We start from the raw sequence: 24,994 nt of genomic DNA on the forward strand, positions 1-24,994 counted from the left end.
CTGGATCGTGGACTACTGATCACTGATCGACCACAGTACATCAAGCTGAAGGACATCATGTCTGACACTGTGTTGTGCAGTACAGGAGCACCTCAGGGGACAGTACTGGCTCCTCTCCTCTTCACCATCTACACTTCAGACTTCTGCTACAACTGTGGCCTGAGTCTCGTCCAGACCACACTGCCATTGTTGGATGAATCAGGGGCAACAGCGAGGACGAGTACAGGAGTCTGATACGTGACTTTGTGGACTGGAATGAGAGGAACCACTTACATCTGAACACCTCAAAGACCAAGGAGGTGGTTTTGGACTTTGGGAGGGCCAGGACAAAGCCACGTCCGCTGTGCATCAAAGGTGACGAGGTGGAGATAGTTAACAACTATAAGTACCTCGGCGTGTGGCTGCACAGTAAACTGGACTGGTCCTGCAACACAGAGTAGACTGTACTTTCTGAGGAGGCTCTGATCATTAAACAACTGCAGGAAACTCCTCTGCATGTTCTACCAGTCTGTGTTGGCCAGTGTCCTGTTCTATGCTGTGGTGTGTTGGGGTGGGAATGTGTCCAAGAGGAGGCTCTGTGGTTGGCATGAAGCTGGACTCACTGGTGACAGTTGCTGAGAGGAGAGACTGGACAAACTACTGTCCATCATGGATGATGACAGTCAACCTCTGAACACTGTCAACAGTGAGCAGAGAAGCAGATTGAGTGCACGAATGCTCCTTCCCAGATGCAACACTAATAGACTCAGGGACTCATTAATTCCTCATGCTATTAAATAGTATAATTCTGAATTTTGGGGCAGGAATAGAGTGAAAATAAAGAGTCTATTCTATGTTAATCTTTGTATCAATCCTTTTTTCTTTTTTTTTCTTTGATCTAGCTGTCCTAAAACTATTTGTTTTATAACTAATAAACAATATTGAACACATCTACAAACAAGATACTTTCACAGCACAAAACAAAAATATGGAATGAAGCTTATACTTCATAGATTATAACAAATATCTATTGGTTTGACTTTCCAGGGTTCATCACGGCTCTGCACAAATGTTCAAAAGACAGGTGGGAAATAGACAAACCTATACTCTTTGAGTCAGTCTGGGTCGGTCTGATGATCCACCTGAATTTCGTTGATGTTTGGGTGTTAGATTCCTCACAGCTGTCGGTGCGTCACAGAGCTGCAGCCACAGAGCACTATTCACTCCTGCAGTCTGCAGCAGACAGAGGTTCACAGTTGTTTGACCCTATTAGCCTCATATCTATGTTACCTTATATTGGAGCAAAAACTATTATTTGTAGCATCAAACCATCAATTTGTCTTAAATATGTAGGTGATCATTGGAGATCAGGTTATACAGGTACGTTTTAAACTTCCATATAGTGATGTCCACATTTGAGGATAGAGATGTATGAGATTAAAACTGGTGAGTGGCTTGTGTTTCACCTATAAAGCCCCTTCCTCTCTCAGAGACTCAAAGTGTATCTGCTGCTGCTCCTTGAAAAAAAAAGAAAAGCTCATTTGAGGTAGCCAATGCAAATATGGTAAATATTCATGTCACAAATAAGGTAAGTGGCTGGTGTACAAACATAGTGTTAGGAGTGAAAATATATATAATATAAATAATATATATACTGTATAGATCATCGCAATAATATATAAGTAAAGATTGATATTTCACCAGACAGTGGAATACATTTAAATTATTTTATTAAACTGAGTATTTTCCTTGGTTGATCAGGAGGGCTGGCTCTGTGGTTGGCATGAAGGTGGACTCACTGGTGACAGTTACAGAGAAGCAGATGAAGTGCTCAGGGACTCATTCTTTCCTTGTGCTATTAGACTGTATATTGAATATATTATTATATTCTATGTTAATCTTTGTATACCTTTTTTCCTTTTACTTTGAGTTATTTCCTTATGGTCTTTATTTTTGATCAACGTGCTTTATACTTGCACTCAGGTCTTTTGTATGCACTTTGTTCTTGGTCTGTTTTTATGAAACTTGCTGTGAACTGAAACCCATTTTCCCAAAGGAGATCTCCAAGGAGACTAATAAAGTCTATCTAATCTAATCAAATCTATTCTAAAATATATATACAGTTATATATATTATCTGGAATAACAATGGAAGAAGAAGAGATAAAAGTCAAAAGAGGAAGAAGTGGGGGAAAATGACATTGGCAAACCCTAACCACAATAAATGATTAAGGGTACAATTTTCCAGAACCCTATGAAAAGTGAAAATGTGGAATATTTTCTTCAGTGTATAATTTAACCCATTTAAACTACAACTGCACTGTTTCCACTCAAAAGTATTTTCTCTTACCTCGATGCTGCTTTTAGTTCAGGGTTACATTTACACAATTGTCATATAATGGGAATTTAGTGGTAAATGAAATAAGATTATGAGGTATTTTCAGTGTAAGCTAAAGCTAATGCTAGTTAGCATAGTCTTAAAACGATCACCGCGCGTTTTTTTGACCGCGCGCATGCGCACTGAACACCTCACCCCTGGTGCCGCTCATGATGGATGGGCTCGTCTTCAGGAGGGCAGTCCTCTGGTTCGGTCGCTTCCTCCGCCTCCTCGCTATCCTGGTCCTCGCAGCCTCAGCGGTACCTGCGCACAGCACCCCACATCCTCAGCAGGACAGTCGCACTGCAGCAGCCGGAGAGTGATCGTCCATCTCTGCTGACATGCTGCTCCCAACACCCAGGTAAGATCATGTGACATTTAAAGTTGACGTAGTTTCTCCTCATATCTCCTCCATCATGAATGAAGTCGAATCTTAAACAGGTTTATTGGGACCAGCAAAGATTTTTTTTTCAATATGGTGGTGTGTTTATCTTCAGAAGTTGCTGTTGAAAGTGACTTTTGGTGTAAATTAAATATTTTTCTTTCACCTCAAACCTCCCCAAGGTTGTTGCTGACTTAATCCACGTGTCATTTGGTTGCAGTTTATATTTAACTCCTCCTATTGAGTTTCTAATGCAGAACAATTTGTGTGGGTTTTTATATTAGTGTGATTCATTAACGGATCAGGATTGGTTTATCTGAGTCGCTGGTGTAACCACAGCATATCTATAATGTACTTATATAAATATAAGTATTTTATAAATGAAGAGAAAAAGGGTTAAACTGAGAAGTTTGAGCCTTTACCGTTTTAAATGAACACATTTTAATTAATTTGTTTTATCGAACTTGCTTGTTTCTGCAAAGCAAGGGAGATACACTGAGGCTCATTTTAAAAAGCTGATCAATGACTTTTATAATGTGTGATAAAACAATTGTAAGAACAAATAGGTTGAGTTCAATAATTGGACTGAAAATTGATAAATTTGAAGGTAAAATTATACTTACACATTTCTTTAACCTCTTTTAATATTAAAAATGTAACCTAAATGGATTTAAAATAGTGTAAATAATGTTATATTTAATAAAATGCTAGAAAATGTAGATTTTAAATTTGTGGATGTCAAACCGTATACACTTTTCAGTTTCCATCTAAAAATACCCATTTACCTATTTTCACCATGCATGTGTCCATACACTCGGGAACACGACGGATTCACAGCTGAAGGCGACAGATTGTGTCACTGAGTACACTTTTCCCGTGACCCTCAATGATGTATTGAAAACACATAAGATATATTCAATCAAGGGAAATATTGGACAAAATGTTTTCTGTTGTATGTCATTTTTGCTGAGTTGGTTGAAAGACGTTTACCTCCTGCCAGCTCAGGGCAGGTTGGGTGACCTTATCCCAAAGAAAGAAAAGTATAAGAAAATGAACGTTGTATGCTGTTATAGAAGATGAGGTTGTGAAGATTAGGAACCCCCTAGTAGGGGAAAAGAGCGAACACTTAATTTACCCAAATTAATTTTAAACTTGGACCTGTCTGAATAAATAATAAATAAATATATAAAGGAACCTCCTTGCATTTTGTTTTAATGAAACTTATTAAAAGCCTTTAACCCAATCTTGAAAGTGGGGCTAGGAAAATATGGGAAAAAATCCTATCACAATATTTTTTTTTCATTTACCAATTCAAGACAGCACCAAATAGACTGTAACATCAAATGAAGTAAACTCCAAAAGGTTTTAGTGTTTTACAAACAAAACTGACTTTAAAAAGGTCGACAGAAAAAAGGGGAGAACATCAATAACACATGTTACTTTATTACTAAATTCAACAAACACTTGAAATTATCGGTGCAATGTTGGTTGGAAATCTAAAAAGCCAAACCCCAAAAACTATAATTGTCCCAGAATGCTATAATTTTGGAATTGCATTCATCTGTGGATTTTTGGGTTACACAATCATTTTCTGGATCTGTAATAAATGTTGGACGTTAATCTGTTCAGAATCGTGATCGCCACATTGTCAAGATTTTCTTGACGGCTGAAGAAAAGACACAAGGAACCTTCTACAACCTACTGCTCACAAAGGACTCCTATTAACAATAACCTATGAGTTATGGAGAGATTTAGATACAGACTGAAATTAAAGCATGTTCTGTTTGTTTTACAGAGGCTGGAAAGAATGGTTCAAATAGAAAGGAATATGTTTAATATCAATTTAATCTCCACACAGGCCAAGTGAGATTATTTAAAGAGTAATCAGTTCATTTTTGTAACCCATTTTGTAAAGTTTTAGGCAAATATGTCAAGTTCTTTTTATTCTAGCAACTAGTGCTCAGGTGTCCTAGTCTTCATCTTTGTCCAATTTGTTGCACTTCCAAATACATCCGTGCTTCTTGTCTTTAATCTTTTATTGAAGCATTGAAAAGAGAAAATGTTCCGAAAAAACTTTTAAAAAAGTCTTTTTTTTTTTACCATGTTTGTATCTTTAATTTAAGGGCTAACATGCTAAATAAACAGTACTCTGGATGAATATCGTGAGTTACAGTTTCCAGTGTCTACACTGGAAACTGGAAGAGCTCACAGTATTTACCCAAAGTAACTTCCTAGGATGGAGATAGAGGTATATGGATGTTTTTAATTGCATCATTTCGGATGAAGGTGAAGTTGAAGAGACATAAGTCACTACTTTACAATGGACATTCAATTTTCTATAACTCTAAAATGGAATATATATATATATATATATATATATATATATATATATATAATCCCAACCCTTAGTTGACATGGGAGTAGAAAATGAGTGAAATTTGAATTTCGATTGACTATCACTTTAAGATATGTCATTTTTTTTTTCATTCTTTTTCATAATTTAAACAATTTGATTCGTAGAACCGAAGTTATGTACAGATTAAAGTGCTATTTGATTGATAAAACTCAGAATAAATCCAGAGAGTTCATTTGAAATTCCGTATTAGTCTTAGTCTACTACAATCCATCAATCATTGTTTAGCGCATTTTAGACCACATCCTGAAAAGTTTGAACAATTTTGGAGGAAAAAGAGTAAAACTTGTTTTTTTTAAAAAAAATTAAAATATTCCTCATTCTCCGATCCTCCAAATTACATCATGGTTTTGAAAAATAATCTTATGCTAATGCAGGAAACATATGCACATCTTTTTCTGCGATATTTTACTTTTCTTAGTCACAAATTTTATATTCTAAAGAGAAATTGTATAAAACCAAAAAGATCTTATAAGGATGCAAAGGTACAATATAGTCTGGTCAGCAAATATATATATTGGAGAATAAAGCGAACTTTAAAAAGACCAAATAACCAAATAACAAATTAATGATTGACCAACTTGACTTACAATGTATTCTAAAAATACAAATGCTTTACTTTTTTTGAATGAAAAATGAATAATAACGGAAGGGAACAAAAATTCGTATTAGTATTGACTCTTGAGGTGCACCACAAATATTAAGAAATTAAAGGTTAAATAATGCTCGGAAAATTTGACCTTGTGAAGATTTGGACCCGTCAAAGTGCTCATGGTTAGGCAGTGAACAGAATCTGTGAATGAGGAAAGACTATTATTTGTGTAAATATAACTGATGAAATATCAAAAGTCTTGTTGCAAAGCAGCGCCTGAGAGTGATTTCCTCTCCTGGTTTTGACGGTGGCTTCACTGCAATGACCTTGGAGCCAAGTCCTCCCAACCCTTTTGTCCTTCTCCCTCCATCAAATGTCTTTTTTCATTTTACTTCCCGTTAAGACTGGATTACTTTGGCTGCCGGGAATTGCTTTTTTGTGCTCCTTCCTGAGCCGTTAAAGGCAGCATGTGACATTGATCCATGTGTCCACTGTCAATGTCAATGTCAACACCGTTCCTGGTCGTCATGTATCTAAACGCTCTGGATGGACCACAAGCACATGCTCTCATGGGTTTTTTACTGTAGCAGCGTCTTTGAGAGCAACTCTTTGTGGTTTAGAACTTCCTTCTCTGTCCTTAAAAAGAAGCCTGGACAAAAAAAAAACGAGCGAGAAGAAGCAGGCAAGTGTGCCAGTCAGGCTCTGTCCTTTAATTTTCTCCATGGCCTTTTGTGCGGCAGTTGCAAAGAAGTGAAAGCACAGTGTGCAGCTGTCCTCCTGGACCAGTGCTGGCTTTTTGTGAGCGCCTTCCTTCTCAAGAATACTAATGGTGATACCAGAGCACCAAATCCCTCCAGCTGGCTGGGAAACACACAACAATTATTCCACCATCAAAGACGGCCATTTAATTAGAGTCGAGTCATCGAGCTTGTGTTTGCGCTGACTCCTATTAAAGGGTGCAGAGAAGTCAACTTTGTCAATGCTGGCTGGACTTGTGTGTGTGCCCCTCCAGAGGTTTGAGAAGATCGTTCTCGCGGCCATAATGAACCTTGCCACACTCGGACGCCGCTGCCAAAATGCGTTAATACAGTAAAAACAAAAGCACTGTCTGACCATTTTAGCTTCATCCAGATGTGAATAGATGTGGCACAGTCATGTGTTCGCTCTGTGCTCAGCTGTGTGTCCTGAAGGCTTTTTTAACACTTCTGGACAAATGTCTTCAAGTGTTGGAATATGAAGGTTGTTCGGTTACATTGTTTTAGTTTGGAAATCAACCGAACAAGAGCCTTCAGCTTGTTTGTAAATGCACGTGCTGTATTTGCAATGACTCGTCTGTTCCATGACATGACAATTACATCATTGGAAAAACTGCAGGGAGCCGGAAACATCTGTTGAATCTTACTTATTGCTACTTTAGGAAAGATTTTGTTTCTTTAAGTCAAGGTTGTTTCAAGCAAATGGCATGAAGGTGTCAAGTAAGATGACGACCTTTGTTAACCTCATGGTTGTCATCTTCATCTCCAACATTCTTCTTTTGACAGACACTCCTCTTCAAACCTCCAAACATCTGTAAAAATACGCACAAAAGTACATTTTAAGAACAACATATAGCTATATAAAAATAGGACTACGTTTTTTAAATGTAAACAGTAGTATTTTCAAACAAATCAGCCTAGCTTTGTCATATCCATCTGTCAATTGTCTCCCTTAGTAAAGTAAAATGTATATATTTACAATAGCATTGAAACATTTTGAGATTTAAAATTATAACTATCGCTTTTAATACTTTTGTAAAAAAAAAAAGTATTACGTTTTTGCAGAGCTCATAAGATGCTAATAAAAAGTCTAAGGTTGGTCTAAGTTCTAAGTGATGGCAGCTGCCATGTGTTTCTGACATACAGTAGCTCCACAAAACATTTCCTCACCCTGACGATAAAAAATAAAATCAATACTGCAGTAAGAATTCGGGTCTTATTTGATCGCCAGCTGAATGTGTGTGGCTTACTCTCCATGGCAACAGATGACTCTTCACGGCATTCTTTTAGACTTTATGATCGTGGCTAGACAAGTGGTTTTAGGAAAGGGAGATTGAAATCGTACTGAGGTGGCTTTAGTGAACCCGTATAATTGTACTCGACTATGCTGTTTGCTCATGGTAAGTCATCAGCCGGCGGTGAACACATCCTCTATAAAGCTTTTTATAAGCTGCAACTTTTAAGCTCTGTAAATGCAAATGCTTCCTTTCTAGAACTGCGTGCATTTATACAAGAGGATTTAATAAAAGGTATTTGATTGAAAATATAAACACAGTTTAATCTAAGTGGAAATATGTATTACCAATCGTATTAGTGAGGGGAAAAAAAGTTATATTAATACTTTAAAGGAGCTCATCCTTTAAAATCCCTCCAACTACAATAGAGTTTTGAAGCATCTAAAGCCGATGACCTTCTGAGATGGTAGTGAAGCAGTTATTACAGTTGACTCTCCACACAAGCATTTACATTCCATTGTTTTTAACCAGTATTTATTTATTTTACACCCAGAGTTTACAATACAGTTGTGCATAATAAGTGCAGGAAACAACAAACTAATAAAAGATGATAATTATGACATGTGTTGCCAGTTGTTGTTGGTTAACCTTTACGTTGTGTTTCTCTGCTTGAAAACAACAAGGGTAATAAAGAGAATATTGACCTAACGTGTTTTTGCTTATTTAATGCAATTTTTAAAAAAGTGCTTAAGATATAGTGTCCACGAGAAATCACAAGCTTTTTTCTCTACAAACACCAGGCCTGTGTGTGGCGCTATAATGCTTTTGACAAAAGACAGAAAAGAAGAAATGTGCACTTCAAGGTGGTCTGTCTGTCGTTCTGGTGAAGTGAAGGTTTCAAAGAGGGTGAAAGACTCAAAGCCACAGAGGCAGGGCTGTGATGTAATCGTTTTTTCAAAGAAGTTGTGGTTCGGTCGCACAGACGAAGATGTAAAAACCAACATTTCGGTACGGAACGTGTGTGTGGGCAGCTGCTGATAATGATGACATACTGTTATACGTCGCTTTGGTATTTTAAAACTCTTGGTATACAAAATCAAAGTTTCATTGATTATTTTTGTTCAACACAAACAGGGTTGAAACGTTGCAGAAGAGTCGAGTTTAAGTCCCAAAAAGATGTTAGACCCATATTTTAATTGTTAACAAGAAAAACAATATGCAAGTCCAACCCAGGTTCTTCCTGTTGAGAGGAAATCAAGTTCCTTTTGTTCAACATTGTTGTTTTGTTCAATATTTAAATTCAGCTACTTCCTTTTCAATCCTCGTTGGCTGTCATTCAGGTACTTACTGTTTAGTGTATTTGCCTATGTTTTGTTTGAAAGAGAAAATTACATTCAGTTATGTATGGTCTTTTTGATTTCAAAAATCTTAATGTAATCTTGACTGATATTTCTGTAATATAATCTGCACAGTTTAGCCAATCAGATTGTGTTTGTATTGTATTTTTGTAACTAAACTGGATTTAAAAGTGTTGGTTCCATTGACAAGTGTTCAAAAGGCTTATTCCCGACAGGACTTGTGTGGATACACTTGACTCCATCTTCGTGTGAACGAGTCCTGAAACCTGGTAGAATGAATCAAAGCTGCACGTTGGCTATAAAAAAGCATATATATGAACGTGATGATGTGTCACACAACAGAGCTGATTGGTCGGTAGTCATTTTAATTCATGTTTGACATATAGCTGTAAGTGCTGGCAGGAGAACAGCGTTTTGGTGCCGATGGAACAGTTCCATCTTTGTTCACATGCCGGAGAGGTTGTGTGAGGCCACAGCGAGCATCCTGCCTCTAGTTTGGGACGCTGCCATCCCTGCTGGGTTAATGAGAAGGCCAGACTGGTGACGAAAGCCTGGCAGGAACCGGCTCTGGCTGAGACACTGTGTCATTAACTCAACGAGGTGATGAATAGCTTGAGGTTGGTTTTCTTTCAAAAAAAAAAAATTGTCTTTTCGCCTGAAGGGCTTTATAGCAACTGACAAATTTAGATCACAGATCGTTGATTTTAGATCGTGAGGAAAGAACAATCATCCAGGGTGATAGTTTTAGTGCGGCTCTGATATAAAAGCTGTTTAATAGCACCAAACAGTAGGACATCAATGCTAACTACCATAAAATGATGCTGTGCAGTTTCTGTTTAAGAAAAAATAAACCTCAATTAAATTGATGTTTGCAGGCTGTAATTTGTGGTTCATGCTAATAACACTGCTGCTTTATTTTGCTGCTTAGTCTGGAAAACAGAGTTGTTTATTTGAGCCAAAGCAAAATATTCAAGTGAACCATCAACTGTTACTTTATACTTTATTTATTCAGAGATCCAGAAGCAATGGTGGATAATTCCACACAACTCAAACAAATTCACTATTCTGAATTCACTTCAAGTTGAGCGTGAGTTTGGAAAAAAAGATGGAATCTGAGATCTGGTGTTCAATGTTATATAAGGTTCCCCTGAATGTCTGTGCAATTTAAATCCATGTTATCGGGTGACATGTAGATTTTTGTAGGTTACTTCTGTTGAACCACTTTAAATTATTTTGCTGGCATATTTTAATAGTACCGCACAATTATCTCACCATTTCCCTTTTATAAGAATATATACCAGTCACTTTCTATTCCACATCAAACTCAAGGCCAGGGGCCCAGATCTAGTCCACCAAGCCATTTTTTTGTGGCCCGTTGGATGGTTAGCTCGCGAAGAAAGCGGATTCCTGTTGAAATCACAACCTATGAAAATGTCAGTGATTGAAAGACTTACGAAGAGAGATGATTGAAGTCAAGATTCATCAAACATTATTATACAAAATTATACAGAGGGTTTCAATGAAGTAAAATTGGTTTTGTAGGAAAGGAGTAGAATGTGTTTGGAGAAAGAGGACAAACAGGTTGATAACTAGAATGGATTGAGCCTCCAAGAAGGAAAAGACAATTTCACAACAAAAATCCAACCATGACCAAGCTTGACTTACAGTAGTAGACGTGTAGGTGTTTTTTTCCCTTATTTTATCTTTGTAAAATATATGTATATCAATATATTGAGATTGTTACCTCTGCTAAAGAGTTTTCTATTATTTTCAGCCTCAGCAAAATAACTCAAAAACAAATTATTTGATTTTAATGGAGAATGTACAAAATAGAAATGTGATGAAACCTGATCTCTTTTTGTTGTGGGTTCACATGACAAGACTATAAGAAGTCCAGAGGTGGAGATATGGAACTCTGAAAATAACAGAGTCACCTTGAGTCTGTGGTACCGAAGCTAAACTAAACGCTAAGATGGATGATGTCCTCAATGTCAGGTTACGGTCATACCCTGATGATACACCTGGACCAGATCCCTGGAGGACAAGCTAAGTAGCTGAAATGGTTTGACCTATAAAAGGTTAAACAAATGTGACATTTATCTTAATATTTGCTTCGTAATACTGGATTGTAATATATTCCGCTCACGTACTACTTCTGGACATCATGAAATGGTACTTGATTTGTTGTTAAGATGACTGATTATTTTTATTTTACCAATTTTCAAAGTTGTAAATTAATTTAGATTAACTTAATTAGGAGGATTATTCTATCAATAACTATTTCTGCTTCTATTTGGTTTAAGCTATAATATAGTAATAACATCAATCTCATTTAAATTAATTAATATTGAACTTGTTTATATTTCTCTACCTTTTGGGGAAGTAAATTCAGGACACGTTTATGATGGGTCAATAGATTATTTATTTTGAATGTTTTCTGGATCCATCATTTACTTTGCTCGAGAAGATCCACTTCACACTCACTCACAATGTGTGCCTTGTACCTTTCAGCAACAATAAGTGGTAAGGATAGGAGATACAATGATCTGTTTTAGTTTGGGTTTAGAATTAAACATTTTAGGTTGTATTAATTTATTGTACATGATATCCATTGGACATACCTATCTTAAAATCCCACTTAAGAGGAAAAGTGAACTTCTTTCAAAAACAGTGAATTGCTTTGTATTGAAATACAAATAAGTAACGTTAAATTCGATTTTTCACATCACCTAATATTGGGAAGAAATCTCAATGAGAGTGCTTTTCTAGTTAAATATTTTAAAATAGATTTTTGCAGGAGCTGAAAAACAATTTCTGTGTATCATTTATTTATTGTTTGTAGTCTTTTTACTAGACAGACATTATGTTACTGTCCAAATGAAATCATATGACAGGCTGTATCTGTGCCCGGGCCTTGAGTTTGCCATGTCCGGAATATTGCCAAACCATTTAATTATTAATCCTTCACTAGAACTGAAACGGCATCAAATGTTTCTCTCTAATTTCTTTTTCCCTCTTTAATCGACAGACATGTTCAGATCCTTCTGCTTTACTCGCTCTATCACATGTCTCTGGCCTACCCGACCAGGATCCCGTCTCCATACGGCAAGTCGATACGTTTCACTCAACCTTTTTTTAATGCTGAGAGTGTGAGAATCAAGGGTTTGATTATGGTATGTATTCCTCCAGCAGATGAGCCCCACTCCTCCCTGACGGTGTTCATCCCTCGCCCGGGTCCAGTGTCGGGCTCGCTGGGCGGCTCGGTCACCATCCCCTGCTCCATGTCCGTGTCACACTACCCTGCCTCCAGCTCACACGTCAGCCTTCTGCCGCGCGTCAAGTGGTCGCTGGTTTCAGGTGGAGTGGAGACACAGATATTGGTGGCACGGGGCGAGAGGGTGAAAGTTAATGAGGCGTACCGAGATCGCGCTGCCTTGCTCAACTACTCGTCTGTTCCTAATGACCTGTCACTGGTGCTGGGAGAGTTGAGATCCAGCGACTCGGGGTACTATCGCTGTGAGGTGCAGCAGGGCCTGGAGGACGCCAGCGACCTTGTCCAGCTCATGGTGAAAGGTAACAAAACTCGATGGGAATTCAGAGTCACTAACAATGTGGTAGGAAACTTTTCAGTTTATACATTTGTGATTGGTTTTTACTATTCAGGTGTCGTAAGAGTATCGTAAAATCTGGCCAATCAACCCATTTATGTGGCACACAAGAGAATTAAAACACATAAAATAACCAAATAAAAGATTGAAATTGCATCAAAAAGTAACCCACAAACCAACTAACAATCAGCACAAACTCACCGAAAAAATATAGATATATGTCAAAAAAGATGTACATCTTACAAAAATGACAGATGATGAGAATATACTGAACGATGGGAACACAAACTTATTTGTGTTCTTGTTCTTGTCCAGGTGTTGTCTTCCACTATAGAGATTCCTCCGGCCGCTACGCTTTTACCTTCCAACAAGCACAAACCGCTTGTGGAGCCATTGGGGCCGACATAGCGACTCCTGAGCAGCTTCTGGCATCTTATCACGACGGCTACGAACAGTGTGACGCCGGCTGGCTCTCGGACCAGTCTGTCAGGTGAGGTTTATATTGTACCTCTCGATAAATATCGAGATACCTTTCAGGCCCTGGGAATCCATGATCCAAACGTGTTCTTAACCTAGTTACCAGTTAAGTGCAAATAAACACTAAATATATACAACTAATATATTTAGTATTGAGATAGACTGACACCAAATTTTAAGCCAGAAAATGGACAGAAATTCTGAAGCCTTGTAAAATAAGAAAGTTTGTATTTGGGGTGCCCCAGTTACCAAACAAGATTTCATATGATTTTCTTTCTGAAACACTAAATACTTGGAAAATTGAGGAGTTATGATACATTTATCATGCACATTTCAAGTAAGTTTTGAAGTATATGATACTGAAAGGGAACTTTTATTTGACTAACTTTGCAGTATTTTTGTCCATAAATGCAACACACTTTGTTCCCCACCTGCTGGGAATGGGCTTTCACAGTGATCTGGGATTAATTAACTCAAAACTTATGGCTGAACATAAAATACAGAACACAAAATTGCCATTTTATATGATGCGAGCATTACTGCTATTGGAAACTCTTTATAGCCATTAAAACTTTATAGGTTTGTGGTATCAATTGTGATGCTTATTGCTATAACAACTTTTTTGGTGCATGCCAGTTCAAGACAAACACACTTTATGTATTTGGAAAAAAAAACAAGAAATATCCGTATGCTGTTTCAGGAAAGATGTTATTTAATCCCATATTGATGCCAAACATACCTTTTGAACAGTTCCAGTGCTTAAACTGTGCTTGAAGAATAAACTACCTTGAAAAACTAGTTTTTATTCTTTTTTTTTACAAAATAAAACAGGCTTTTTTTCTGTGTTGTGTAATCTTGGTAACGCCTTTTCTTACCCAAATCTTTCAGATATCCGATCCAAAAGCCTCGACAGGGCTGTTTTGGAGACATGCACGGCCAACCAGGAGTAAGAAACTACGGCAAAATGGAAGTCGAGGATCACTTTGACGTTTATTGCTACGCTGAACAGATTTATGGTAAAAGCGGGAATTCAGAAATAAAAGTATAGCTTGACAAACCATCACATTCTCTCTGACAGGGGAGGTCTTCATGGACAACGTCCCGCAGCAACTGACGTTCGTTGAAGCCCGGTCCTACTGCAGAACTCATGGAGGAGAGCTTGCAACCACGGCACAACTGTACCTCGCCTGGAGCCAAGGTCTGGACCACTGCAGCCCCGGGTGGTTGTCAGATGGAAGCGTGCGCTATCCCATCATCAACCCGAGAGAGCGATGCGGTGGTCCCGAACCAGGTGTCAAAACTGTGTATCGATTCAAAAACCAAACTGGCTTCCCACAGCCGAGCAGCTTGTTCGATGTCTATTGTTTCAAAAGTGAGTTGGAAACAGGTTTTATCGTGATCATCCATATCAATTCTAACTATCTGTGTCTGCTTGATACAGGTGGAAATGCTCCCACAGATTCTACCGTGGACTATGTGGCAACAGAGCCGGATGATTTCGAGCCAAACGTTATTCTTCTCCCAGGCAAGGATGAAGAATTACACCTGACCCACAACACAGAGGTAGTAGAGAGAGAAGCTCAAAGTTGGCTAGAGTCATTCCCGTTCTTCTCAACTGGTTCCAAAGACAAAGGCCTTGTAGATACACACCAACAAATGTTAACACAGACGACAGATTCACCCGTCAGCACTGCGTCTTCAATGAACCTCAGCGAGTCTGAAACTTCATCCTCAGTGAGTCCTAGTTCTTCAACACTGACGAGTGCAGATCAGAGCTCTAACGGATCATTGGTATCCAGCTTCTTCAACACGACAAGCAAGAGCCGTGATTCAGAGTTAGAAATCACACCTGACTTCTCTCATAACGTCACCTTCACATACACCTTTACCAGTCCAGATGAGAGCACAACGCCAACCGATGGACCGGAACAAACTCAGCAAACCAGAGTCCACGCAGGACGGGTCATCACCGGTTCTCCAGAGATCCATGTGACCAGTTTTCCAGAGGAAAATACTCATCATTTCTCTACGATAAACCTGGAGTCAGAGGTTTTCGTCTCAACCAGTGAGGAGCTGCTTGTTCAAACCACTAAACCTCCATCTGTGTTGACTCCAGTGTGGACTCTGGATGGATCTGGAGACAGTTCTCAAGGTACAACTTTAGCAAGACTCCATGTGTTTAATCAATGTAGTCGAGACTTTTCTTTGCACTCGATGTGACACGTGTAACTAGAAAATCACTGAGACAAAGCATACCTCGACCGAGGAGTTAGTTATAAACACAGCATAAAAACTTTTATGGTTCAAAGATCATTTTCTTACCTAAACTAACTTAACTAAAGCTGGATATGGAATTTTCACCTCGTTAAGAAACTTTTCTAAAAATTGATTTATAAAAGCCCTGAAGTGAAGTTTTCAATGGGTTGATTAAGTTTAAGTCTTTATCTTTCATCTCTTATTTTCATGGAACTATTCAAAAGATATATCAAGAATATCTGATGCTCTTTTTCCAGAGGGTGACCCTGCAGCAAGAGAAGAAAGTGTAACTCCAACATCAGAGACCTCTGGGACTGCAACATACCAGACCACCTCATACCCTTTCTCTGATTCTTCTGAAGGTCAGACGCCCTCACCGAGTTTAACCACTTTGTCAGGATTTCCTTCAGATACTCGAACAGACATTTCTTCAACCGAATCTGCTTCTCAGCATGAAGGTAGCACAAGTTTAGACAGTGAAGATGCAGATGAAGGAACCCCGAAAACAGGTGAGGAACAGCTGCTCAACCTGCCTGGACAACAGACAACACTTTTTCCAACGACTACCCAGACTAGCGTTAAAACTCCTCACACATCAGGATACAGAGTATACTTTGACACGACTGCTCTTGAGGAGGCGAGTGGAGTTGAACCTGTCACAAGTGAAAACCATGTTTCACCGACCACTGCCGTTGATGAGCAAAAGAGAGTTTCTGTGACGACAGAAGAAGAAGTTCTTGTTAATCTCATGTCTGAGGAGGATTTCTCACCAACTCAAAGCTTTGCAGAAGAAGCTAAAATCGCCCCAGTGTTTGAGCGGAAGATTAACGTGAGTCTAGATGAAGACGACAATCAAACCTCAAACTCAGCTTACCATCCAACACCTGCGTCAGAGACAGAGCTTTACTCAATTCATGAGGAGGAGGCAACGCAGAAAATTGGGGGAAACTTAACTCCTACTCCAACTATTGTAGCGCAAACAATGACAAAACAAATCATTGATGAAGAGACTTCTGTCTTTGAAGAGGATGACGCCATTGTTCCAAATGTTAAAGAAGGTTTTACCTCAGCAGACAGGCTGACAAGACTCCCTCAAGAATCTTTTGATCTTCATGGAAACGCAGTCCCAACCTCCACAGCGGTGACCTCATTTCCAGCACAATATCATACATCTGAGTTTGTTGCCTCAGTCCTGGATCAAGATGTTGTTCCAACCCCTGAGGAAGTAGGTCATGGCAGAAGTCTCCCAAACCCTGAAGAAGGAGGAGCAGCTGCCAAAATACATATATCAGCGAACACGGTTGCCCCAGTTACCAAACAAGAAGAAATGGTTGACCCAGAACCTGGAGAGGGAGGTCCAACTGTGCCAGTCACACATGGTGAACAAACAGTCCACCATGAACTCCAAGAAGTTGCCCAAGCCCCTGAAGACACAGTGATTGCTGTCAATGAGCAGGATGTCGCTAACGAAAAAGTTGAACAAGAAGAGGAAACAAACTCTTACCATGAACACATAGATAGCCTGAACCCTGAAGATGAAGATGCACTGATGTCGGGAACTGAAGAAGGCCTCATTGATCCAGACCCTGAAGAAATAGATTTCACTGGTGAAGATAAAAGTACACCTGCACCAGGTACAGAAACAGTTTACATGGTTGACGCAATCCCCGGACAAGATAGCACAGCTGCCAGTGAACACGTAGATACAGTTGAAATTGATCAAGAAGTCACTACATCAATCACTGACCCACAAAACTCAAATGCTGGAATGACAGAAAGCCCTCTTCATGAAGATGAATTGGGCCCGACTCAAGAAGCCAAAGACCATGACGCTGCAGAGGTTCTAGTCTCTGAAGAGGTTCTAGTCCCTGAAGAAGATAATTTGACAGAAACAAACTCTGGACATGAAGTTGATGATATTGATCCTAAACAAGAAAATATGAATCAGGAGACAGAAGTCCTATATCCTGAACAAGACAGCACATCTGCCATGAACCCTGAAGACGGACAAATAGAGCAAAAATACGAAGTTGACCAAAACCCTGATCAGGAACCTGTCCCAGTGTCTAACGAAGTTGGTCCAACATCTGAAGCTGAAACAGTGACAAGACAAGAACTTACAGTCACTGAACAAACAGAAGTCACATTTGAGCAGAAAGAAAATACAGAAAAGGAAGATGTAGTTCATCAAAAGCATGACGAAGGTCTTGAACCAGAAGAAGTAGTTTTCCAAAGTCATGATGAAGTTCTTGAATCAGAAGACGTAGTTCTCCAAAGTCATGACGAAAATCTTGAACCAGAAGACGTAGTTCTCCAAAGTCATGACAAAGTTCTTGAACCAGAAGATATAGTTCTCCAAAATCATGACCATGTCCTTGAACCAGAAGACGTAGTTCTCCAAAAGCATGACGAAGTTCTTGAGCCAGAAGAAGTAGTTCTCCAAAAGAATGATGATGAAAGTCTTGAACCAGAAGACGTAGTTCACCAAAGTCATGACGAAGTTCTTGAAACAGAAGAAGTAGTTCTCCAAAAGCATGACGAAAATCTTGAACCAGAAGACGTAGTTCTCCAAAGTCATGACGAAGTTCTTGAACCAGAAGATATAGTTCTCCAAAATCTTGACGATGTCATTGAACCAGAAGACGTAGTTCTCCAAAACCATGACGAACTTCTTGAGCCAGAAGAAGTAGTTCATCAAAAGCATGAAGAAGGTCTTAAACAAGAAGAAGTAATTCATCAAAAGCATGAAGAAGGTCTTGAACCAGAAGAAGTAGTTCTCCAAAAGCATGACGAAGTTCTTGAACCAGAAGAAGTAGTTCTCCAAAAGCATGACGAAGTTCTTGAACCAGAAGAAGTAGTTCTCCAAAAGCATGACGAAGTCCTTGAAGAAGAAGATGGAGATAACCCTCATCTTGTAAGGAAAGTTTCCACAACCCCTCAAGAGCTTGAACGATATGAAGAAACACTCACTCAGATATTTCAAGAAGAAGATGATTTCTCTGATGAATTACATGATCCTGTCTCTGTTGGAAATGATCCACAAAGTACCGAGAACCCTGAGGTTTCAAGGAGTTCATTAAGCACTACAGAAGAAACAGATCTTGTCTCCCAAAAATCAACTCCACAGTCTCCCACCACTACAAGGTCCAGAAACATCTGGAGTCCAACAACGCCGGTGCCGCGCTGGATTGAAGAGTCAGAGAAGGTTACTGCCTTTGTTTCTGTGGTGGATCCTGATCCGGTGGACGTGAGCGCCACCCTTCCATCATCACTGCTTATTTCAGCCAATGAAAGGGCAGCTGTAGCTGAAGCAGGGAGAACCTCAGGTAATGTTCAAGTCATTCTAACAGCTCTCTTCTTGTTCATCAACCAAATGATGCACTGAAACTCCATTTACACCCCAATGAGTCGCTACCCTCTTTCTTTGTGATCTGACATTTAATAAAAAAAATCCCTTCCTGGACTGCAACTCTTTAAATCTGCAGTTCATTTTTGTGCATGACCGTTTCCCTCAACTCACCCTTAAAAGAACAATTGAAACTCATATGCGCATCACCATCTCCTGTCCCCCAACGAATGTTCTGTCAACAATGTAATTGTAATGAATGTAGCAGCACTGAACAATGTAATTTTGCTGATGCAGCAGAATCAGAGCACAGTAGAATGTAACAAGTTTAAAAGCACACAAGTTTACAATGTCTATGTGATGTTTTCAAATTTTGCTACCATTTCAAATGTTGTTTTTTTCATTTATTTCATTTAAGTTTATTCTGGTTTGCTGCTTGTTGTTGTGTTTTCATATTGATATGTGTCTTTATGAATGTTAGTTAAGCTTGTAATAAATGTTCTCAAAGTATTTTTACACTGTTAGGACGTATTTCTTGATACACTTGGTACAAGAAGGACACAACATAAACACAAGTGAAACGACACTAAAACAAAATATCAGTTTTCCAGGCAGACTTTTCTGTATATGTGTGTGTGTTGCTGTTAAATTAAATATAATAAAAATGATCCACTCAAGTCTACTAACATCAGAATAAATGGTTAAAAGTTAAATGTGTGTGTGTGTGTGGCATGTAGCTAGGACAGACTCCAACAAGCAGCACATCAGTTGAACCTTGATATAAAAGAGCAGATGAGTTTTGATGAGTTCTGGGATCTGCTTAAATGTAAATTTTGTCCCCCCCCCAAAAAAACGAAAAAGAATCAGTCGTTTTAAGACTTCTGAAAAACCATGTTGATGGCTGGATCAAACTATTGGTTCTGTTTGTCAGTAGAGGCTCATAATTTGTGTTCTAAAAGCTCAAAGGGATTCCATCGGGGTTGTTTATGTCTGTCAACTCTTGATGACTGAGCTCATGGTGTCATATGATTTCCATTAGACGTCAGAAAAAAACAGTCATTACCTTCCACTGTTTTGTAATGACAGACATCTCAACACTCGTATTTATGCAGCGTCAGGACAAACAAACTGAACTGTAAATGCTTGATTTAACTTTGCACGTAAATGTTATAAACCTCATTGGAAATGTTTTTGTCAAAATTGCAGGCAGCATTACAGTTTAGTCTCCAGACAGAGAAACACATCCCCCTGCAAAACTGTCTCCGAATACATCACTGTTAAATCTGGGCTCTCTTTGGTTACCAGGAGTTTACACTGAGGTTTATCTATTACAACTAGAATTTGATACCACAGATTTTTTCTAAAATGTGTTGCAAGAAACTCACTGAACTCCAAAATGAAGGAGATGATGAAATGAGTTCACATCTTATGTAGAGTCATCACAGAGAGTTACAGCGCCACATACAGGCCTGGTTTCATTATTCGTTTAGTTTGGAAACAGATATTCCAGCAATGACTGAACAATAAACAAACAAACAAAATAATAAAAAGCATTTGCAGCTTATTTTATAACGTCTAACACAAAACGGTCTGTGACTGACTTAGTAAATGATTTGCTTGTCCACCCTGGTCTAATCCAAACCACTTGGAAGTGTAGTTACAGGTGTTAGATTTACTTTTCATTCTACAATGAGTATCCAATAGTCCAATAGACAACATCGCCCACTACTGGCTAGTGTATGGACGCCAGTGCATTGGATTTTAAAAGTTAGATTTGACTGACATCTGGTGGTGACCTGTGAGGCTTTGACTAAAACCTGACCCCGCAGTGAAGATATTTTAAAGGCAAAACTTTACATTTCAGTGGTTTTAATGATCTTCTGCTCGAAATGTATTTTTGGTATTTGGTTCTTGCGTTTTCAATTAAAAAAAAGTTTAAACTTGTAATAGTATATTTTTTTAATAATAGTGGGTAGTGAAAGAAAAAAAAACAACTTAACATCAAAGTTATTATCAGCAATGCCTTTAATTATTCAACCCTTCCAGACAATTTATTTTAGCTTTGAATTGCATTCAATTTGAACTTTTTGGACTAAAAACTGCATTTGAGTACAGGTTTAAAACATAAGACTAATATTTGACTTCACAGATTTTTCTTGCCCAAGATCTCGATATTCAGATGCATTCAAAGTTGTTTTTGTGACGCTCTAAACCAGAATTAAATGTGAGTCAACACATTTCAAGTACTAGAGGACAGTTCCGAACAGAGCAGTATCCTGGGCCTTTAATATGACAGAGGAAATGCTCCTGCAGTTATAAGTGTAACTAAGTACTGGGTTTGTTCCAGATGTGTGTCTGAATAACCCCTGTCTGAACGGAGGAACCTGCACTGAACAAGGAGGCCAGAGGCAGTGTCTGTGTTTGCCCACGTATGGAGGACATTTGTGCCACTTAGGTGAGTCTCTGCTTTGTTCAGAGTTCTGAAGTCCAACCTGACACCCGTGCTGTTGCCAGACCTGGAGCGGTGTGAGCTGGGTTGGGACAAGTTCCACGGGTTTTGTTACCGACACTACAGCCAGCGCCTGAGCTGGGAGGTCGCGGAGCAACATTGTCGCCTGCAGGGGGCGCACTTGGTGTCCATCATGACCCCCGAGGAGCAGAGTTTCATCAACTGTGAGTTAAGAAAATGATTTACTTCCTGATCTGTGATGTAACAAACTTCTTCCTCAGCCAACTACAAAGAGTACCAGTGGACGGGCCTGAACGACAAAACCATCGAGGACGACTTCCGCTGGTCGGACGGAAACCCCCTGGTGAGCGTTGCTTTTAGTTTAGTTTGCATCATAAATGATATATAGAAAATGTTCCACCTCGGACACAAATCTGTTTTTCCGGGTTTTGTGGATAATTGTAGAGATTTTAAAATGTCTTTATTGGCAAAGATCAAATGCACATACGGTACATGGCAACAGTACAACAGTGGTTCCATGACATTGCAATTACACTATTCTGACACTGGGAGGAGCCAGAACCCGTATTTTAAAGCTGACTTATTGCTGAGAGATAATGGGTTGATGGTGTGTTTTTTTGTCGGTCTGCCCTCAGTTGTACGAAAACTGGTACAGAGGTCAACCAGACAGCTACTTCCTGTCCGGGGAGGACTGTGTGGTGATGGTGTGGCACGACGACGGGCAGTGGAGCGACGTTCCCTGCAACTACCACCTGTCCTACACCTGCAAGAAGAGCACATGTGAGTCACTGTGGTCAGATGGAGAAGATACAGTGAAGATAGTATAAATGTGGTCTCCTCGGCAGCTTCGTGCGGACCTCCACCGAAGGTCCGGAACGCCTCCATCTTCGGGAGGGTCCGGCAGAGGTACGAGACCAACGCGGTGGTGCGGTATCACTGCACCGAGGGCTTCTTGCAGAGACTGAAGCCCGTCATCAGGTGTCTGCCTGAGGGCCACTGGGAGAGACCACAAGTCCGTTGCATCCCAGGTGAGAAGCGTCAGATCAAGCCCTGGATCTCCTTTAATACAAATATTATAAAAAAAAAAAACACATCTGCTTCCTTCCAGAAGAGGGAGGCCCGACACACAGCCCAGAGGTGACGACCGACATCTACCTGGCCGCGAACGACGAAGAAGCCACAGAAGAGAAGCCACAGTACTGGGACATCAAGTTTTGAAGTGTCAGGACTCTCCAGCACCTCCTCGCTCAAAAACCACAACGTTCATTTGTTCGGAAAATGGTGCTACGGTCATCGACGCTGCCTCCACAGCAAATTTTATACAAACTCCTTTTGTCACTTTTTTTGTTTCCCCCCTCGTTGCTCTGCAGACACGGTTTTGTTCGTCAGCTTTATGTTGTAATAAAGTTTTGTAGAACGGAGCAAAGAATAAGAAATATCTCTCAAATAAAATCTTCGATTGTATTCATGACTCTCTTGATAAAAGCAATAACAAGTGATTGGTTGATGATACTTTTTCGTGTTGTTTCCATATATATACACATAAATTACACAGTATATAGCTAAAGTTCATATATACCTCTTTAGTACCCGTTTCTTCCACCAGAGAGAGCCATTTATACGTTTTCTCTACTAAACAGTTCTTCATTTAAACACTCATTTTAACGCAACTTTGTGTATGAGTCGCTAAAGAATTGTGTTGACAATAAATATTATTCTAGTATTTATACAAATACTATTTCATTGACCTAAGCTTGATACATACACTACTTTGAAGAGAAAAAGCATCAAAACAACAACTCTTCTTGTCCGTGATCAAAACAGGAAGGAACATTTTTGTTAGAATATATTCAATTCTTAACACTATCTTCAGGTAGTTCTGCTCAAAACTATTTTCTTGTTTTGGTCTGGCTTCCAGTGAGACTTCTTAAAATCCTCATAAGCTTTAGTTCTTTCAGGGGTCATCGGTGAGCTTTATTTTTTAAAGCATCTTTATACAAGAAATATGAAACATGAATTTGCCTCTCGCTCCAACTTCCAGAGACACTCGTTGACTTCACTGGATCATCTTTAGTTTTAGTTCTTCTCTCTCAGGACTTCCACAGCATCAGTGTGAACGCAGGAGGTCATGTAAGCACCAACACGTCTTTACATCGGAGAGTAGGGTGGCCTGTGTGCAGAGGTCACGACCCCGGGTGAACCAACAGAGGTCTCCGAGGAGTTGCCCCCTCCATCAAAGCACGTGTGAGTTTCTAATTGAACGGCCACGCCTCCCAACACGAGACCCCGAGACCCGAAAATGACCTTTGGTGTGAAGTCAGAGGTGAGACGGGCAGAAATGATCGTCGTTATCCGGTTGTCTTTGTTGGAGATCGGCTTAGTGTTTGCAACTATTTAATGTACAATATGTTATTTTTAACACAAGTTGTTGAACACAACATCTTCTTAAGTCAGGTAGACGTTACATTAGCAATCGTGTCATTATGGACCTGAACAAAAAAGTAGAGTAGTGTTAAGTAGAAACTAAAGTGAGGAGGAAAATTTAAATTCCCATTTAAATACTAGCATCAGAATTTCAAAGTGCCTTTTTTAGCATTTGAAATCAATGAGAGCAATTGAACAACACACACACTGTAGCACTAGCAAGAGTGTGAACAGCACCAAAGAAAATGACAAATATATATTTTAATCTTTTGATGAGATGTGGATCCTTCTTCTGATCTGTTTTTTAAGTTATTCTAATAGCGGAAAGACAAACAGCTACAACAATTTAAACCTCCTTAGTGGATGTTACAATATTGTTCATGTACAAATGATCTTTTCTACCTTTTGTGTCTTTATTCCTAAACAAACACCATTATTAAATAAGAAAAATCTATGTTATTGTCAATATCTGTTATTTAGTGGACAAATTATGCTCAACATTATTATATAAAGACTCTAATTAGCAAAGCTAGTTAGCAAAACAGCTAATATCCACGTATTTACTGCTAGAATAAAAATTAAATCGAAGAAAGAAAGTTTAAAAATGTCCCTGTGAAAACTAAAACAGTTGAAGGATTTATTTACAGCTGGGATGTGCTAAGCTACATGCTAAGCTCTTAGCTATCACTAAAAAAAAACGCACAAAAGAGTGTCATATTTTGCAGAAGGCGATTTTTTGTCTTTAAAGGTTAAAAAACACAAGTGTATCAGTAAGTACTTTCAATACCCCATTGGCTCGCGGGCCACATTCGGCCTGTGATGTGATCAAAGAAGACGTGGTATGTAATGTTTTTTATTAACAGGCTGAAGGTGAAAATCTCTCGCAGCACTTCATAATGCACTGCCACAGTAGAAGCTCAGATCACAATCAAGGTTTAAACTCAAACCCAGTTTAGAGAAATTGAATAAATCTTTTGTCGTACGATTCAATGTCACAACAATAACCATCAAAGATGGCGACAGAACAGGATCGTCAGTGAACGCATCACTAATTGCTCCAGGACTTCAATTAGTGGTCGGAAGTGTGAGAAGAGCAAAAAAATGCGTTTGAATCCGGCTGGGAACCTCGGCAGTGGTCCGTCCCCACCAACACAGGACCCCTGGTCCACCCAGTCCACCCCCCCCAACCCCCCTCACCAGCCACACACAAACAAACCATTGTCGCTCCAGTGACTTTAGAAAACTGTTGACAATGACCAACAACATATGGCGCCTAAACAAGACCAAGTTTCACATGTTGGACCACAAACTGTTTTTGAATCC

General features: G+C 39.2%; 1 protein-coding gene across 1 annotated transcript; it reads left to right on the forward strand.

Annotated features, from left to right (window-relative positions):
- Nucleotides 1–2,556: 2,556 nt before the first annotated feature.
- Nucleotides 2,557–22,699, forward strand: bcan (brevican). The gene is made up of 14 exons (XM_087786636.1): nt 2,557–2,716; nt 12,119–12,195; nt 12,283–12,663; nt 13,014–13,188; nt 14,064–14,191; nt 14,254–14,547; nt 14,617–15,327; nt 15,689–18,757; nt 21,125–21,232; nt 21,292–21,450; nt 21,508–21,590; nt 21,883–22,027; nt 22,093–22,275; nt 22,356–22,699. The coding sequence occupies exons 1-14, from the start codon at nt 2,697–2,699 to the stop codon at nt 22,463–22,465; spliced, it is 5,643 nt and encodes a 1,880-aa protein (XP_087642762.1). The 5' UTR covers nt 2,557–2,696; the 3' UTR covers nt 22,466–22,699.
- The last annotated feature ends 2,295 nt before the right edge of the window (nt 22,700–24,994 follow it).

The sequence above is a fragment of the Callionymus lyra genome, chromosome 3, assembly GCF_982586985.1.
Source record: "Callionymus lyra chromosome 3, fCalLyr1.hap1.1, whole genome shotgun sequence".
NCBI lineage: Eukaryota > Metazoa > Chordata > Actinopteri > Syngnathiformes > Callionymidae > Callionymus > Callionymus lyra.